Raw genomic sequence first — 18,279 nt, forward strand, 5'->3', positions numbered from 1 at the left:
ACACAGAACCCCCATGACCAACAGAAAATACATGTTTTCTGATCTGATGGGCTTTGGCAATAGCTCTGAAATCCCCCTCCCCCCCCCCCCCACCCACCCTCCAGGCTCCAGACTCACAGGTTGAGAAACATGATCTAACCAGCCTATGCCTGATTGTATAGGTGGCAAGAGGCAAGATTAGGCTCATAAATTCCCACATGAGAACCCACTCAGGTAGGAGATTGTGTGGAACTGAAGATGGCTCAGAGAGTGCTTTGTTAGGCCAACTTTGGAGAGGACAAGAGCAAAGTTGTATTGTAGAAGGCTTTCATGGTCGGAATCACTGGGTTGTTGTAAGTTTTCCAGGCTGGTATGGCCATGTTCCAGAAGCATTTTGTCCTGACGTTTCACCTGCATCTATGGCAGGCATCTTCAGAGGTTGTGAGGTCTGTTGGAAACTAGGAAAATTGGGTGTATATATCTGTGGAATATCCAGGGTGGGAGAAAGAATACTTGTCTCTCCAAACTCGCTTGAATGTTTCAGTTGGCCACCTTGATTAGCATTGAATGGCTCTGCAGTTTCAAGATCTGGCTTCTTACTATCTGGGGGAATCCTTTGTTGGGAGGTGATTAGCTGGCTCTGATGGTTTCTTGTCTGGAATTCCCCTGTTTTTGAGTGTTGTTCTGTATTTACTATTAGGATTTTAGAATGTTTAAAAACTGAGAGCCAGATTTTGTTCATTTTCATTGTTTCTTCCTTTCTGTTGAAATTGTATACATGGCCCTGAAACAATCAGGGCCAGCTAATCACCTCTCAACAAAGGATTCTCCGAGGCAGTGAGAAGCCAGACCTTGAAACTGTTGGGCCATTAAATGCCAATCAAGGTGGCCAATTGAAACATTCACACCTACTTCGAAGAGACAAGAGTTCTTTCTCCCACCCTGGACTTTGAATCTATATAAATAAAAATGTAATGTTCGTTTGTGGGATTAACAGAACTCAAAAACCACTGGACGAATTGACACCAAATTTGGACACAAGACACCTAACAACCCAATATATGTCCTACACTCAAAAAATTTATTTTGCCATTTGGGAGTTGTAGTTGCTGGGATTTATAGGTCACCTACAATCAAAGAGCATTCTGAACCCCACCAACGATGGAATTGAACCAAACTTGGCACACAGAACTCCCATGACCAACAGAAAATACTGGAAGGGTTTGGTGGGCAGTGTCCTTTGGTTTTGGAGTTGTAGTTCACCTACATCCAGAGATCACTGTGGACTCAAAACAATGATGGATATGGACCAAACTCTGCACGAATACTCAATATGCCCAAATGTCAACACTGGTGGAGTTTGGGGGAAATAGAATCTTGGCATTTCGAAGTTGTAGTCGCTGGGATTTATAGTTCACCTACAGTCAAAGAGCATTCTGAACCCCACCAACGATAGAATTGGGTCAAACCTCCCACACACAACCCCCATGTGGGCCACAGCAAAGCGTGGCAGGGGAGGGCTAGTAGTTATATAAACTTCATTTTTTCTAGTTTCCAACGGACCTCAAAACCTCTGAGGATGCCTGCCGTAGATGCAGGCGAAACGTCAGGAGAGAATGCTTCTGGAACATAGCCATACAGCTTGAAAGACTTACAACGACCCAAAGCAAAGTTGTCTTCCCATTCCTTCCAAACGAGCTGCGGTACAAGGAGTTCGCTCACCTCCAAGATCTTCCCCTGGGACTGAGTTTGAAGATGACAACTTGGAAGGGAAAGAGAGAGTCTCTGGGCAGAGATGGCCTCCTCCCCAAAGAGAACATGAAGCGAGACACACCAAACGAGGGAGGGTGCACGCTTTAAAGGAAATTAATCCCTGATCCGTAGGGCAGCAGGGGGGCGGCGATGACTACCACGGAATCGTGAGCCCTCTCTCGCCCCCCGGCAGGCGAGGACCAGCCCCACCACCTCACCCCCCCCCATCTTCCCCCCACTCCTCCTGGATGTCGCAGGCGCTGCGTCACATGGAGGCTGGACGCGATTGGGGAAGGTGCCGCGTTTCCCCTCTTTGACTCATTATAAAGTGTGCCTCTCGCTGCCCCGGGTCCGGATTGTGCTGGAGAGCTTCGCAGGAGCCCGGCAGAAAGAGACCCGCCTCGGAAGGGAGAAGAGACCCGGCGGAGGGCGATCGTGAGGATCCACCGCTACTCCCTTGTCAGTTTCCTCGGAGCGGAGCCCTCTTTCCTTCCAATCGACTTCGTCCAGGTAGAGTATCCCTTCTCCGAAATTTTTCCGTATTTCGGATTTTTGGAATCTTTTCCCATGTATTAGGAGATGATATCCTGGAGATGGGACCCAATTAGGGATCTTAGAAATGGGACACATCTTGGAAACCGGATCTAATTAGGTGTTTGGAGATGGGACGCAAGCAGGCGACTTGGAGATGGGACAAACTTCCACACAGCTGACTAAAATCCCACATTATCTGCCTTGAACTGGTATATTTGTCTGTGTGGACTCAGATAACCCAGTTCAAAGCAGATATTGTGGAATTTTCTGCGTTGATATTCTAGGTTATATGGCTATGTGGAAGGGCTCTTAGGGTCCTTCCACACAGCTCTATATCCCAGAATATAAAGGCAGAACATGCCACGATATCTGCTTTGAACTGAGTTATCTGAGTCCACACTATAGGCCCTGTATCCCAGAATATAAAGGCAGAGCATCCCACAATATCTACTCAGATAACCCAGTTCAAAACAGATATTGTGGGATTTTCTGCCTTGATATTCTGGGATGTATACATGCGGCAGTGTGGAAGGGCTTTGAGAAGGGTTTTTTGCCATATAAAGGCAGAAAATCCCACATCATCTGCTTTGAACTGGGTTATCTGAGTCCACACTCAAATAATATGGGACTTTCTGCCTTTATGTTCTGGGATACAGGGCCGTGTGGAAGGGCACTAAGAGGCTTTCCACACAGCCCTATTACCCAGAATATCAAGGCAGAAAATCACACATCATCTGCTTTGAACTGGGTTATCCGAGTCCACACTCAAATAATATGGGACTTTCTGCCTTTATATTCTGGGTTATATGGCCCCCAGTTAGATATTTCTGAAGATGGCAGCTCAATGAGATATCTTGCATATGGGGCACAGGTAAGAGTATCCTGGAGATGAGACACAATGACATATCTTGGAAATGGGACATAATTAAATAGCTTGGAGGTAGGACCCAAATTAGCGGTCTAAACATCACATTGATTAGTATTTCATATCTACACCTTATATGCGTAGCCTAAAGTTTATTTGGTAGCTCAATGAGATATTTTGCAGATGGGGCACAGTTAAAAATAACCTGGAGATGACACACAATGCCTTGTCTTGGAAATGGGACACACTATCTACACCTTATATACGTAGCCTAAAGTTTATTTGACAGATCAGTAAGATATCTTGCAGATGGGGCACAGTTAAGAGTAACCTGGAGAGGACACACAATGCCATGTCTTGGAAATGGATGGGACACAATTAAATAGCTTGGAGATGGGACCCCAATTAGAGGTCTAAACATCACATTGATTGGTATATATACACTATATAAAGGTTATACACAATTTTAATGAGCTTGTGCATGAAACAAAGTTTGAGTAAGTCGAACCATCAGAAATCAAAGGGGAAATCACTGTCTCAGCCACCCACGTGGACAGCTTTGCATTTTGGAGTATTCGGGCTTCCGAACAAGGGGAACTCAACCTGTCATTGTGTGATGGATCTGTATGTGTGTGTGTGTGTGTGTTTCCCGCTCCTTCATCCTCTCTCCCTCCGATTTCTGTTTCTTCAGAGGCGAAGAGTCTCCAACGGGACTTCGGGGCTCGCTGAAAGCGACTGAACCGCGAAGGGGGACAAAGTAAGTGGAAAGGGATAGCTGGCGCAGAAGAGAGGGGTGGGAAGCCCCTTGATCCCACATTGGCTCATTGACCGACCGACTTTTTTTTTCATTTTGGGGTCGTTTTAAAGGATCCGTGACGCTCTTGTCTCCCGTGCCGCTTTCCCGAACTTCTGTAACTCATTTTCTTAGTTTCTTCGGGATCCTCGACGCCTGGGAACCCTGCTTGCAGCCCTCCAATGCCTCGGGGCGCCCCCCGGGTTCCTCTTCTGCCTCGAGAGGATCCGAGCCTGCCAGCCAAACTCTCTCCCCACCCCTTCCCCCGCGGTTCCGTGCTTGGAAAAAATACTATGGAGACCGTGGATCGGGTCGTGTCCCCACTCCTGTCTTATGCCCTTTCAATGGAAAGAGCCAGGTTTGGGCCGGGGCGACCCCTCCATCTCATTGGCCCGGGATGGGGATGAGAGGGGCTCTCTGCAGGATCTACCCCGGGGAGAAAACATATGTGGGTTTCTCCTAAGGAAATGGGGGTTCACCTCATGTGGACTTAAAGCCAAAGGTATCCTTTTAGTGTCACTTTGGAGAACCTGCATATATATATATATATATATATATATATTATATATGTATGCATGTATGTCAGTGTCAAGAGGTCTTCCTCGCATTGGGTTGCTGTGAGTACTCCGGGCTGTAGGGCCATGTTCCAGAAGCATTCTCTCCTGAGGTACCTCACTACCTCTGAGGATGCCTGCCATAGATGTGGGTGAAACGTCAAGAGAGAATGCTTCTGGAACATGTCCATATAGCCTGGAAAACTCACAACCTCAAGGTGAGTTCAAACTCCCAACAAAGGATTCCCCGGGCAGGTAGCAGACAAGCCGTGAAGCTGCTAGGCTATTCAGTGCTAATCAAGGTGATCAATTGCAGCATTCACACTTGCCTCGAACATACAAGGGTTCTTTCTCCCACCTTAGATATTCCACAGAGATATAAACCCCACTTGTCTAGTTTCCAATAGACCTCCCACCCTCTGAGAGTGCCTGCCATAGATGCGGGCAAAACGTCAGGAGACAATGCTTCTGAAACATGGCCATATAGCCCAGAAAAACTCACAACCTCAAGGTGATTCATTTCAATATTTACACCTGCCTCTAACAGACAAGAAATCTTTCTCCTATCTTGGACCTTCCACAGATATATAAGCCTCCCTTGTCTAGTTTCCAATAGACCTCCCAACTTCTGAAGATGCCTACCATAGACTAGAGCAAAATGTCAGGAAAGAATGCTTCTGGAGCATGGCCATACAGCGCAGAAAACTCACAGCAATCCAGTGATTCCAGCCATGAAAGCCCCCAACAGCTTTCCCCCATTGTTTCTCATGAGCATCCCTCTCTAATTCACCAGGTGGAAGTGGATGCATAAATCTACTCTACTGGAGTGTTTTTTGTTTTGTTTTCTTTGCCACAGCACATGGATTTCTCTCTAGAAGCAAAATCACCAGGTGAACCTCCAGCAAAAAAACTTCAAAATGGAAATTAGATTTATTTGGGAGGGCAGATTTGGGGCAGCTGGGGTCCCCTTTTCCTGCCTCCTTATCCAAAGCAGGTGTGCTCTGGTTTGCTTTTACAACTCTTTCCTAGCTCCAGCAAAAAATGTTTTTGGGTCCTGTTTTTAAAAAAAAAACTAAGAAAAATTACGTCTTCCAGGTACCACTCTTTTTTATGCCTTGACTTTCTACAGACAAAAACATTAAAATCATTTCACAATGACTAGGCAGTTTTACAAAAGATGTTGCTTTAAAAGTTTCAGGGTATGTGCAATAGAGAAGCTCCCAGTGGCGCAGTGGGTTAGACCGCTGAGCTGTTGAACTTGCTAATTGAAAGATTGCAGGTTCGAATCCAGGGAACAGGGTGAGCTCCCACTGTTAGCTCCGGCTTCTGCCAACCTAGTTTGAAAACATGCAAATGTGAGTAAATCAATAGGTACTATTTTGGCGGGAAGGTAACAGCACTCCATGCAGTCATGCCAGCCACATGACCTTGGAGATGTCTACGGATAACGCTGGCTTTTTGGCTTAGAAATGGAGATGAGCACCTTCCCCCCCAGAGTTGGACATGACTGGACTTAATGTCAGGGAAAAACCTTTACTCTTACCTATGTGTGATAGAAGCAGTATGTAGAGCAACACAGACCAATGTGACAAAGAAAGAATATGTTCCATCCACTGTAGTGACTACATATTGCTACTGTGTTTTAAAGGATCCTTATAGAATTTGCATGACCAAAAATAAGTGTTTTCTTGGTGAATATGAACAAAAATGGTTTTAGTGATAACTTTTTTGCACATCCATCTTGTTTATTAATATATATGGGTAATATTAAAATATACAATATGTGTCAGGCTTCTAAAGAGGAAATGAACACAAGAGTGGAGGTAAAGTCATTTAATTGGGAAACAGCACTTTGACTGCCACTGAATTGGGCAGCCTCTGTTTATTCCAAAACAAATGTTCTAGAGTCCAGATTCAGTCTTTGGTGACAGTCCCTTGCCATTCAGATGCCATGAGAGAAAGCTCCTAACAGCATTTTATAATACACAAAAAAGAAACAGGCAGAAAACAATGCAGATGGCCCTGGATGGCCTTAGGCCAATCCTCTCTCAGGTACCTCACTTTATATTCATCTCCTCCTCCTTCTTCATATGCATCTCCTCCTCTGTTTGGTTATTGCTTCAGAGCTGTGATGATCCCACAGAATTCCCAGTGGGCTTCTTTTCTGCCATCTTTTGTGTGCCATTTTGTACACCTGTATCCTTCTTCTGGCCAATGTTCACAGATTGTGTAGCTTGCGAACCTTGTAAACAGCCAGATGTCAGCTATTTTCCACAGGGAGGAAAGTGGAGCTACAGCTAAACGGCATACCAAAATCTGATTGTAGTCATTTCCTCAGAATGTATCTGAAAGAATCTCGAAAACAGTAGTGTTGGCAAAAACTGGCTACAATTTATTTGTTGTTTATTTGTTGTTTGAATGAAATATCTCCATGGATGCTAGACATCTGGAACCCCGCTCAGTTCTTTTAAATGCTGAGATGTGGTTTCCTGGATTGAATCCATCAATCAGTAGTGAGGCCTTAGGGATCTTTAATTCCATCATAGTCCAGCTCCCCAGGTTCCTTGTTTTGTAACTATAGAGGAGTCAGGCAAGCATGTCATTCATGTTGAGCTTTATAGTAAAACAGCAGCAAACCTTATTGCACCTCCTAGTAGGTGTAGTGTAGTGCTGTACTGAATTGAGTGACCTGCACAAGAGTATCCCTCTGGGCAGAAAAATCAGGCAATCCCAACTAGATGGTCCCCCCACAAGGGTCTTCCTTCAAGGGAAAACTAAGAATGGGCAACTTGGAAGTCCCTGAACAGACTCAGAGTGGGCAGATCAAAAAACAACCTGGCAAAATGGCACTACCTAGAAGAATCTTCCACCTTGTGTGACTATGGAGCAGAACAAACAACTCAGCATCAGTATACCTGCCCACAATGTCCTGCCTCATGCACAGAGAAACTGTTTAAAGCTATAGACAATGTGGTCACTGTTGCCTGGTTTTGGTCAAAAATTATTTAGCCACTTGTGTTCTATTTTAGTTTTAAATTTTATACTAATTTATTTATAATGAATAAATAAGAATCCATCTCTCAGGCTGATCACCCTCACTGGATTATGAGAAAGATGAAACAGGAAGAAAGAGAAAGAAGTGTTGTGAGATATAAATATAACAGATACATAATATCAAAAGGAGTGTTAACCCTTTTCACTTATACTTCATATAAAGGTGACATGATATGTTTTTAAAAAACAAGAAATCAAATGGATGTTCCTGGCTCAATCTCTCAGTATGTTGTTCTCTCTTTTTTTGCAGAACATGACACTGCTTCTGAGATGTCATTTCCTACTCTTGGCTTTTAGCACTTGTTTCATCCTTACTGTTCGGGCAGAATGTAGCAAGGACTGTGCATCTTGTATTCACCGTTTAGCATACCATGCCAATATCAACCCCCTGGTAAGCAGAATCAACTCTTTGGTTTTTGAAAATTACAATTCTTACCAAACCAAAGTGCAGAAGATGATCTATTACTTAAAAAAAAGCTTTGCTGGAATAAACCAGCTCAATGTTGTGTTGATCCCAAATTCTGATCAGACACTTCAGTTATCCTTAAATAGTAGTTGAATAATATCCCAATGTCATTTCCAGCATATGTTAGTTCTTATTTATGTCAATGAACTAAATGTGAGGGATACAGGTTTCTGGTAACAGTTCAGAATACATGTGATTTTAAGAATATGTCCTCAGAGATACATAATCGTTCTCAAGTATTTTTTGCACTTTGCACTCTTTAGCAGAGTACTGTTTGAAACCTGATTTTAGTGTTACGTGATATATTACTGATCTTGGATCAGTCATATCTAATATCTATACTGTCCATTTTTATGACTGATTGATAAATATTAATATTCCTAAATCATGATATATTTAAAATATTGCTGTCCTGCTTTTTTATTCTGCTTTTCTGACTGACCAGTTAGTTCAGCACCATGGAGAACTCCTGCATTTATCATAGTTAGAATAAATACTAGGTCCTGCTTCAAAAGTTCACAGTTTTTAGGAGACTGTTAGATGCAAGGAATGAAGCAGGGGAAAAAAATAAGAATTATATTTACACTGAATATGGTGGAACATTTGCAATCCTAAATTGTATATATGCATTTGTGTGTACCCTGGATTGGCATGAAGAGAGAAAACTTCAATCCTGTGGATTATTATTGTCTTCCTTAGTTTTGATTTAGCATAGCTTCTGCCACTATGAAGGGATCAGGCATCACAATCTGATTCACCAAGAAGATCCAAGGGTCATATATAGTCATCTAAAGTGACAAGGCGATAATTATTCAGAAAGGTTCGGATAATACAGCTGAAGGACCAATTGTCCCCTAAACATAATTAACAGGCTATAATTCCCACTTGAGTCTGACCTTTGGCTTTTATGGATAGAGATTTCCTTTCTTCTTGAATGTTGCCTCTTTGAACTATTTGGAATTTGACCTTTTGTCAGATTGAGATCCCTGTGCTTCAGATTATACAGATGAATCAAAATATGCACAGAAAGTATTGATTCTTTTCACAAGGGTTGAACTGACATGGTTTTTGGTTGCTGAAAACAGTATGGTTCAACTCCATATGTACAAGAAGCAAACAATTTTATTGATTAGCCAGCTGGCCTTATCAAAACAGACAGTGCAAACACAACATACAACGTACATCTAGTCCTCTTAAAATATAAATATACAGGTATTTGTCAGCTTGAAGCCAATGTTTCTTAGCCATAGATCAACTATCCTCAATGTACATGAAGCAGTTAAACTTCTGTTGCTCACACAGAAGTAGTCTGTGTCATACAGAATAAAACAGTTTATAAAAATAAAAACATGGATTACACCTTTGCTCATTATAGGTGTTTATTACATTATATTTCGTAATTTCTCCAAATACATCCATGCAGTGGTTCTCAACCTTCCTGATTCCATGGCCCCTTAATACAGTCCCTCATGTTGTGGTGACCCCCAACCATAAAATTATTTTTGTTGCTACTTCATAACTATAATTTTGCTACTGTTGTGAATCATAATGTAAATATTTGATATGCAGGATGTATTTTCATTCACTGGACCAAATTTGGCATAAATATCTGATACACCCAAATTTGAATACTGGTGTGGTTGGGGGGGGGGGGGGTTGATTTTGTCATTTGGTAATTGTAGTTGCTGGAAGTTGTAGTTAACCTACAACCAAAGAGTATTCTGAACTCCACCAACAATGGAATTGCACCAGTCTTGGCACACAGAACTCCCATAACCAACAGAAAATACTGGAATGGTTTGGTGGACATTGATCTTGAGTTTTGGAGTTGTAGTTCACTTACGTCCAGAGAGCACTGTGTATTCAAACAATGATGAATCTGGACCAAACTTGGCACAAATGCTCAATATGCCAAATATGAACACTGGTGGAGTTTGGGGGAAATAGACCTTGATATATGGGAGTTGTAGTTGCTGGGATTTATAGTTCACCTACAATCAAAGAGTATCCTGAACCCCACCAATGATAGACTCAAGCCAAACTTCCCACACAGAACCCCCATGACCAACAGAAAATACTGTGCTTTCTGAGGGGCATTGGCGACCCCTCTGACACCCTCTTGCAACCCCCCAGGGGTCCAGACCCCCAGGTTGAGAAACACTGCATTAATACGATACATATGCTTTTCCCTTCTCCTTTTCGATACTCCCAGCATAATTGAAATTAAGGTAGGCAAAGAAAGATAACATAATCATGGAATGAATAGATGTCTAATACATGTTTTAATTTGATCTCCCCATTTCCAGTCTGACACAAACTGAGATTCATTTTTAAAGTAGTCTTTACTATCTTAAGCAGGAGGGATCTATTGTTCAAAGAAGGAAAATAAACACAAAGCAAAACAAAATAGGCATAAAATCAATTAGTTTTGTAAAAGAGTCTCTTTGGGACCCAGCCAATGATTCAGTAATAGAAATAACACCTGAAGGACAGTCATATAGAAATACACTTACGCCTATGCTGTGATGATTTGTGCAGCATAGGAGAAAAGTGACATTAGCTATTTAGATTGCTTTCAAATGGAGGGTTGCTATTACTATCCCAACAAAAAAAGCATTGTGCATCCATTTTACTTTTTATTTACCATATCTTCTGCTGAGAAAAAAAAACAAGGAAAAAACAAAGGTAAAATGGAGAAAGGCAATAAGTTCAGTACATTGCCTGGCTTATGACTCCTCATATAATTGTATGAATGTGACAGTGCAATTACACCATCAATTTCTCATCTGGAAGAATCCTTAATCATTCTCCCACATGCTATGACCAGGCCAATGTTTGATTGAAGTTGCTAGAGATTGTGGTGATGCAAGCCTGCATTTTTTCTCTTAAATAAGAGAGTGAATGCAAAGTTACATATCTTTAAGAAAGGACCATCTTTCCACATTACGATATACGAATCAAAGGGTGAACGGGTAGTTTTTCTTTTCTTTTCAGGTTCAAGTGCATTACTGTTGTTTCACTGGACCTGATTATTATTACTATACAGTAGTTGCATCTGTATTTATACAACTTAAATGTAGAGCCACTTTGGGTGTTATACTGGGAAGAAAGGTGGGGTATAAATTAAATAAATAAATATTGTTCTTTTTATTACTGGCCATTCTAGCAGGATATTATGTAGCCAGGACTAGTGAGAGAAAACAAGTCAGCTGCGGAAAAGAATTGTCAAGGTAAATGATAAATGACAAAAGCAAAAATGGGCCAATCTGTATATTAAGAAGGTGTTCTTAAAACGGCCTAGCAGCTACTCATTCTTGCACAATTTAATTTCACCTTTTTTTAAGTTGGAGGATCAAGAAACTCATTAATGAGTTGCTGTGAGTTTTCTGGGCTGTATGGCCATGTTCCAGAAGCATTCTCTCCTGTCATCTCGCCAACATCTATGACAGGCATCCTCAGAGGTTGTAAGGTCTGTTGGAAACACAATCTCATTAATATCTATGTGATGAAGAAAGCCTACACTAAACTGGCTTACCTTAGAACAAAAATGTTTACCTTTGAGTAAACATACATTAAAAATACCACAGAAGATAACAACTAAAATAGTAAAGACCTATAAAAAGAGTCTAATCAGACTGGTATTGTGTGCTTTCACTTTGCTTCTGACTTATGGCAACCCTAGAACCATGGGGTTTTCTTGGCAAAAAGAGAAGGATATAATTTTAAACTAAACACTACATTCTAAATTTGTTTCCATTTTTAGCAATTCACAGATTACATTCTGGGACGTAAAAGTTGGCTTAACATTAGAACAAACATTTCATATTTATTTATTTACAGTATTTATATTCAGCCCTTCTCACCCAGAAGGGGACTCAGGGCGGATTACAATGCACATATACATGGCAAACATTCAATGCCATACATCATATGTAGACAGACACAGAGGCAATTTAACATTCCAGCTTTTTCCAGCTTCATGAGAGTATGCTCGGTTGCAGCCACAGGGGGAGCTGCCACTTCACCGTCCACTTGTGACACCAGGTCCTTTGATGGAGTTCTTCCTCGTTCTTCTCCATGCTTCTGGAAGGTTTTATGGCATTGTAAATTAGTTAAATTAGCCTCCCCGCATAAAGTCGTACCTACTTGACAAATGAAACTGTCTTTTGGACTGCATAGGTCAACAGCAAGCTAGACTATTAATAGTCGGGAGCTTACACCAACCAGGGCTGGCTTTGAACTCATGACTTCTCAGTCAGTAGTGATTTAATGCAGCTGGCTACTAACTAGCTGCACCACAGCACAGTCCTACCTGAATGGAATTGGTTTAAACACATATTTTGTTTAATTGATTCACCATTCAGTTATTGATTAAATATCTCTAGTACAGGTGGGACTTCTAATGGGAATTGAGCCGTAATATACATTAGAATTGCTTTTATTTAATTTAACATTTTGTCAATATCAAAATATTAAAATTGGTTGTTTTTGTTTAATTTAAAAGACAGAGTTTGTTTGGAATGATAAATTAACTCCACACTCAACTGTTTTATTAAAATCTGTAAGATCACTCCACTCATGTGACCACTTCTCTTAGTGAAGTCACTTTTTCTTTCTGTATTGGTTTAAAAAGGGCAGGTGAATCCAACTGCTACAAAATATTTCAGAGCTTAATATTTATAAGGTGTACCTAGAAGTGTGCAGCAATGCTTTGTGCTTTATGCATAGCTCTGTTGAGATTAATTGCAAATGGGACATTATTTATATCCACTACTATAATACCTACTACTTAATCATAATGGGTTTCTCTATAGCAGTTATGTCAGTGACTGGAAAATGAGAATATTCTGTACTAAGTTTCAGTTTCCTCTCTGTGGGTGCTGAGTTGTAGGCAGCTGCAAAACAGATGGGAAAAACAGGATTTTGGGATAAGGGAAAGAGTGAGTCAAACCAGGAGTTGCAACCAGAAAACCAAGATATGACAATGCAGGCAGGCTAAGCGAGGAAACCAAACCCAGAAAACAAGCTAGTGATAGCTATCATGATAGGATATGCAAATTCCAGTTTAAACAGGAACTTCTTCTTGTGAAAAAAAATCAAATGCCCACTTTTGGAGTCAAAGTTATGCACATACACAGTAAATGCATGAGAACAGTCAAGGGGTAAATTTTATGACACTAGACCCTTTCTTGGCTTAATGGACTCCCAAACCCCTTCACCTTTCCAACCCCTCTGCCTTCCCAAAGCTAAGGACTTTGAATATTTTCCTCTTGTGAATATCACCAAACTTTTGATTTGAATGTAGTAGAAAAGGAAGGGGAAGAAGTTCATCTTCTGTAATAAATGTCATGAATTGATTGGTGAGCAATCACAATTAAGACTTTGTCTTTGGTATGTTTATAAAAAAATTGCCTCCTACAAATCATTAATCAGAATTTGATATGCTAAATAAACATGCTCAGGAGGGCTGATGACATCAAGCTGAATCTCATTGTTAGTTCTACTGAGATAGACCCAGTGATACACGTATGTTGACCCAACGAATCTCCTTCATTCAGTCCATTTACTAAAATATGCTCTGAGACATCGTCTTCTTTAATTTTTTATGTGTGTCTTTCCACTTTACTCTGACTAATGCATCTTGTACTTTTAGTGAAAATATTAATTAGACCTAGAAAACTTTGAAATCTTGCCACCTCTAAGAAAGCTTTTAGAGAAACAGTGAAAAGGCATTTTGAAGATATATCATCTTTTTCCCATAGCGGAAAATATTATGTCTAGCCCACACATTGCAAAGTTATTTTCTATTCATCATGCTTGGGACCAGAGGTTGAATTTTGGATTTTTTTTCCAGATTTGTATTTGTATGTACATACATGAGAGATTTTGGGAAAGAGACCCAAGTCTAAACACAGTTCATTTTATTTCATATACAGCTTATACATATAGCTTCAAAGCAATGTTATATGTAATATTTCTAATAATTTTGTGCATGAAACAAAGTTTGTGTAAATTGAAAACATGGCATCAGAAAGCAAGGCATCACCATGTCAGCCATTTATACAGAGAGTTTTGGATTTTGGTGTGTTTGGATTTTGGAATTCTGGATAAGGGATGTTCAATCTATAGTTGGAAACCATGATTATAACTATGTATTTGACTAGCAGTTTCAAATCAACTCAGGATAGTATTAAAATGATTACCCCTTTCCTAATATACAATGCAAAATATAGGGAGGGAGGACAGAATGTATCTTCCCTAGGTTTTAATTTTTTTTAAGGAAGCATATTAAATATCTGTTTCTTTACATTTAACACACATGCATAAATTACAATATGTTTCAGGCATGTACCTTGGAATGTGAAGGAAAGCTGCCTTCTGCCAAAGCCTGGGAAACCTGCAAAGAACTCCTTCAACTGACTAAACTGGATCTTTCCCAGGAAGGTAATGGTGTCATAGGGGACAACACAAAACAGGATGAGAGTCATTTGCTAGCCAAAAAGTATGGTGGGTTCATGAAACGCTATGGGGGATTCATGAAGAAGATGGATGAGCTTTATGATATAGAGCCAGAGGAGGACTTTAGTAGAGCTGGAATTGTTGCTAAAAGATATGGAGGGTTTATGAAGAAGGACTCAGATGATGATACCTTGGCTAATTCCTCTGACCTGCTGAAGGAGCTTCTTGAAACAGGAGAAAATGCTGAACCCGGGCGTTATCGGAGCTTGAATGATAATGATGGTGAAATTATCAAAAGATATGGGGGCTTTATGAAAAGCATAAAGCGCAGTCCTGAATCTGAAGATGATGCCAAAGAGCTGCAAAAGAGATATGGTGGCTTCATGAGAAGAGTAGGAAGACCAGAGTGGTGGCAAGACTACCAGAAACGATACGGTGGATTTCTTAAGCGCTTCGCTGATTCAATTCTTCCTTCAGAAGAAGATGGAGAAAGTTACTCCAAAGAGGTGCCAGAGATGGAGAAGAGATACGGTGGATTTATGAGATTTTAATACCCTCCCTTTTGTCTTTTTGTCACAGATCAAAGACTGCCTCATTCATCATAATTTATTGTAATGTGTTGTTTGTACTGTACAGTTTTTTACTGTCCTAGGTAACAATGCAACCTGCTGTCTGTTATTTCAGGTTTTGTGTGTGTTGTACTATTATTCATGCTAAATCTGTTTACGTTACCACACTCATTTCTTTAAAACAATGCAATTGCTTAACTGTATATATAATAAATTGTTCATCTTATCTGCATAATCTATCCCGAAGTACTTCTGCCGCAATCACTTATACAAAGACGAGTTCTTCAATGGAGTTTTTCTGTGAATATGAAATATGTGCATCTTATTTATTTATTGAATGTGTGTCCTGCTTTTTCCAAAGAGGTATTCAGGCTATCAAAGAATAGGAACTGAAATTCAGTCTTTCTCTCCCTCCCACCTTGCCATATTTTTCTTATCCAATTATATGTATATCAATAATATTTATATATTTTTCATCTCAGTGAAACTTTTAAAGTCAAAATAACTACTTACAATAAACATTTAATTTACAGGTATACAGATAAAGCAACTACCAATAGGCTAATGGACTGTCAAGTTTGGTGTAATGCATATCGACAAATAGATTATTTTCATTATCATTTCAAAGAATAACAATGTTAGCCTGGAATATCAATATGCAAAGGGATCTTGTAACACCTTGGAGACTGAGAGAATGAAGTTAGTAGCAACAATTTTGTAGACTATCACAGGAAACAGGCAATCTATGAAAGTTAATGACATAACTTTGATCTCTAAAGTGCTTCAACTTACTTTTGAACTGACCAAACAATAACTTTTACAGAACCATATGGATTCTGTTTTTAAAATATATTAAAAACTCAGTTTGTAAAGATGCTAAGAGACATTTCCTAAGCTTGTTGCCAACATGTTCAGTTCAATTCTGTTGCAATATTATAAAACATGTGGATTTGCATTCCTCTAGAATCTTGACATACTGTGCTTGCATAGCAATGGTTCTGTTGAAATAAAGTCCTTGGATCCTGAGCCCAACATGCATCTTATTAGTTCCTTTGGCAGAATTAGAATAAACTCAACAGATCTGTAGAATAATCTAAGCATGCAACCTTGCAATGAGTGACAACATTCATCTTCTCCGCTAACACCAACTTAGACGTGGATGTACATCTCATCCAGTAATTTGCTGCAAGGCTTTTACTACTGAAATCACCAGTTACTTTATAGAAGATGGGGCAATAAAAAGCAGCGAAATAGTTCTGGCTGCATCATTCTATGCAGATATAGTAATTCCTCTGTACCGGTACTATTAAAAAAAAAAGGTCTCATCAACCATATGGTTTTTTTCAAACATTAGCTGCCAAATAAGGAAGATATCACATTATTTCCAATATATATCCCATGACAACTTCACTGCCTGGATCAAAGGGGCAAATGGCATTCCATGTACAGAAGTCAGATATTATTCAGCTATCACAACAGATGGGGTGGGGTGGAATGAAAATTTCAAAAAATGCATCTCAGTATTTCTTGTGTGGACATTAATGTAACAAGAATATGAGTCAAGCTAGATGTTGATAGAAATGTATATTTTCTTCAATTAACACATTCTCCCTTCCACAGCAGAACCAGTCAAACATGCAACCCTCAGCTAACAGACTGCAAATTAAGTTCATGTTTACTCTCCAATGATCAATAAATGAAAGACAAGGAAAATCGCATGACATCTTTCACCATTTGAGGGAAAACTCTAAAATCATACTATGCATGTTGTGTTATTTTAATCCCACAGTCACATAGTTCAACAACAATCTTACTTCAACTCTCCAAGTACCAACTTTAATGGCACTATCTACTTAGAGGAGGCAGATCTTACCAGGCTAGGAAAAATCCCAGATTTTCTAGAGAAGTTCACATAAAAAGCAAGCCAATGAAAAGCCCGGAGAAGAGCAAATGGAAAAGGTTTATATTCAGTACACCAAAAACTGCAGCAGTTGCATGAGAAAGCAAAATGCCATAAAGGGGGGGGGGGGGTATAAAATCTCGATAAGATCACAGCAATAGGTCATACCAATCATTACGGTTGTGCAATTCAGCTGGACTATGAGCTGTTTTTGGTATCCAAAATTTGGTGGATACCTGGATCCATTTTTGAGAGCATCCCCAAATCGGCTAATGGAAAAACATCTGTTTTGGTTCAGCAACCAAAAGATCCGAGAAGATCGAGCCCGTTGGTGGCAACAGGGAACTAACAAGGCTCCCCTTTCAGGCATCAGACTACAAACTACCCTTTCTGCAATCCTTTTCTTTCTATCTGTCAAGGAGACCTAGATTTAAGGCAAGGCCTTAAAAACTTCTCTTCCTGGGATCCTTTGCCTTCTTTCAAGAAGACCTGGATTTAAGGCAAGGGCTTTCCCTTCCATCCTTTCCCTTCCGTCGTTCAAGGAGACCTCAGAAAGTGTGTTTTCTTACGCCCTTGTATGTTACAAGCATCTGAATAATAATAATAATAATAATAATAATAATAATAATAATAAAGCATATCTGCGAAGCCCTTGCAGTTACAACCATCTGAATAAGCCGAAAAAGCCAAAGACTGTTTTTTAAAACAGATCTGGGCACAACTCTACTAATCATATTGTACATACCTTACCAAAACGTTCCATTTAACATCTGTTTTGAAGGGGTTTCATGCTCATTCAAAGTTCAAAATGCCAAAAAAACACCAACTTTTAAGTGTCTTTTGGTATTACTGCTAAGATATCTCAAGTTGTAGTTACCGCAAATTTCCCAATTTTTATCATGCACCTGATACTACAGTAAGTTGTCCAAACTGTCGACCAATATCATCCATGAAGAACAAGTAAGTTCTTTGCCTCCTTGTGTATAATGGAATTGTTGCCACACACTTAAGAATATTGATAGTGACTGTAAAATATGCTATGTATTTCTGACACTTGATGGGCTTCCTTCACTAAAGGTGACTTTGTTTACTATGGTCACAGCACATCATGTATATTGAAGTGGCAGTAAGTACATGTGAGGACCCCCTAAAAGATTAGTATGGGTGCAACTGATCCCATCAAAATGACCTGGAAAATTTGGATCACCAAGATTGCCCTGCAGTTGTGAGACCAACATAGAGTACAAATTGAGCTAGCACTAAGGAATACTAGGTTGTTGAAAATTAACTCTCCCAGGAATAAAGACTTCCTGTAATCTATTGTGTTAATATTTACTTGGGAGTAAGAATCTAC

The 18,279-nt window shown here is 40.0% G+C and overlaps 1 protein-coding gene across 1 annotated transcript; it reads left to right on the forward strand.

The window, feature by feature from the left end:
* The first annotated feature begins 2,041 nt into the window (after positions 1 to 2,041).
* On the forward strand, positions 2,042 to 16,051 carry PENK (proenkephalin). Its single transcript, XM_060775354.2, has 4 exons — positions 2,042 to 2,241; positions 3,822 to 3,887; positions 7,782 to 7,922; positions 14,342 to 16,051. The coding sequence occupies exons 3-4, from the start codon at positions 7,785 to 7,787 to the stop codon at positions 15,005 to 15,007; spliced, it is 804 nt and encodes a 267-aa protein (XP_060631337.2). The 5' UTR covers positions 2,042 to 2,241; positions 3,822 to 3,887; positions 7,782 to 7,784; the 3' UTR covers positions 15,008 to 16,051.
* The last annotated feature ends 2,228 nt before the right edge of the window (positions 16,052 to 18,279 follow it).

The sequence above is a fragment of the Anolis sagrei genome, chromosome 4 (assembly GCF_037176765.1).
Source record: "Anolis sagrei isolate rAnoSag1 chromosome 4, rAnoSag1.mat, whole genome shotgun sequence".
Classification (NCBI taxonomy): domain Eukaryota; kingdom Metazoa; phylum Chordata; class Lepidosauria; order Squamata; family Dactyloidae; genus Anolis; species Anolis sagrei.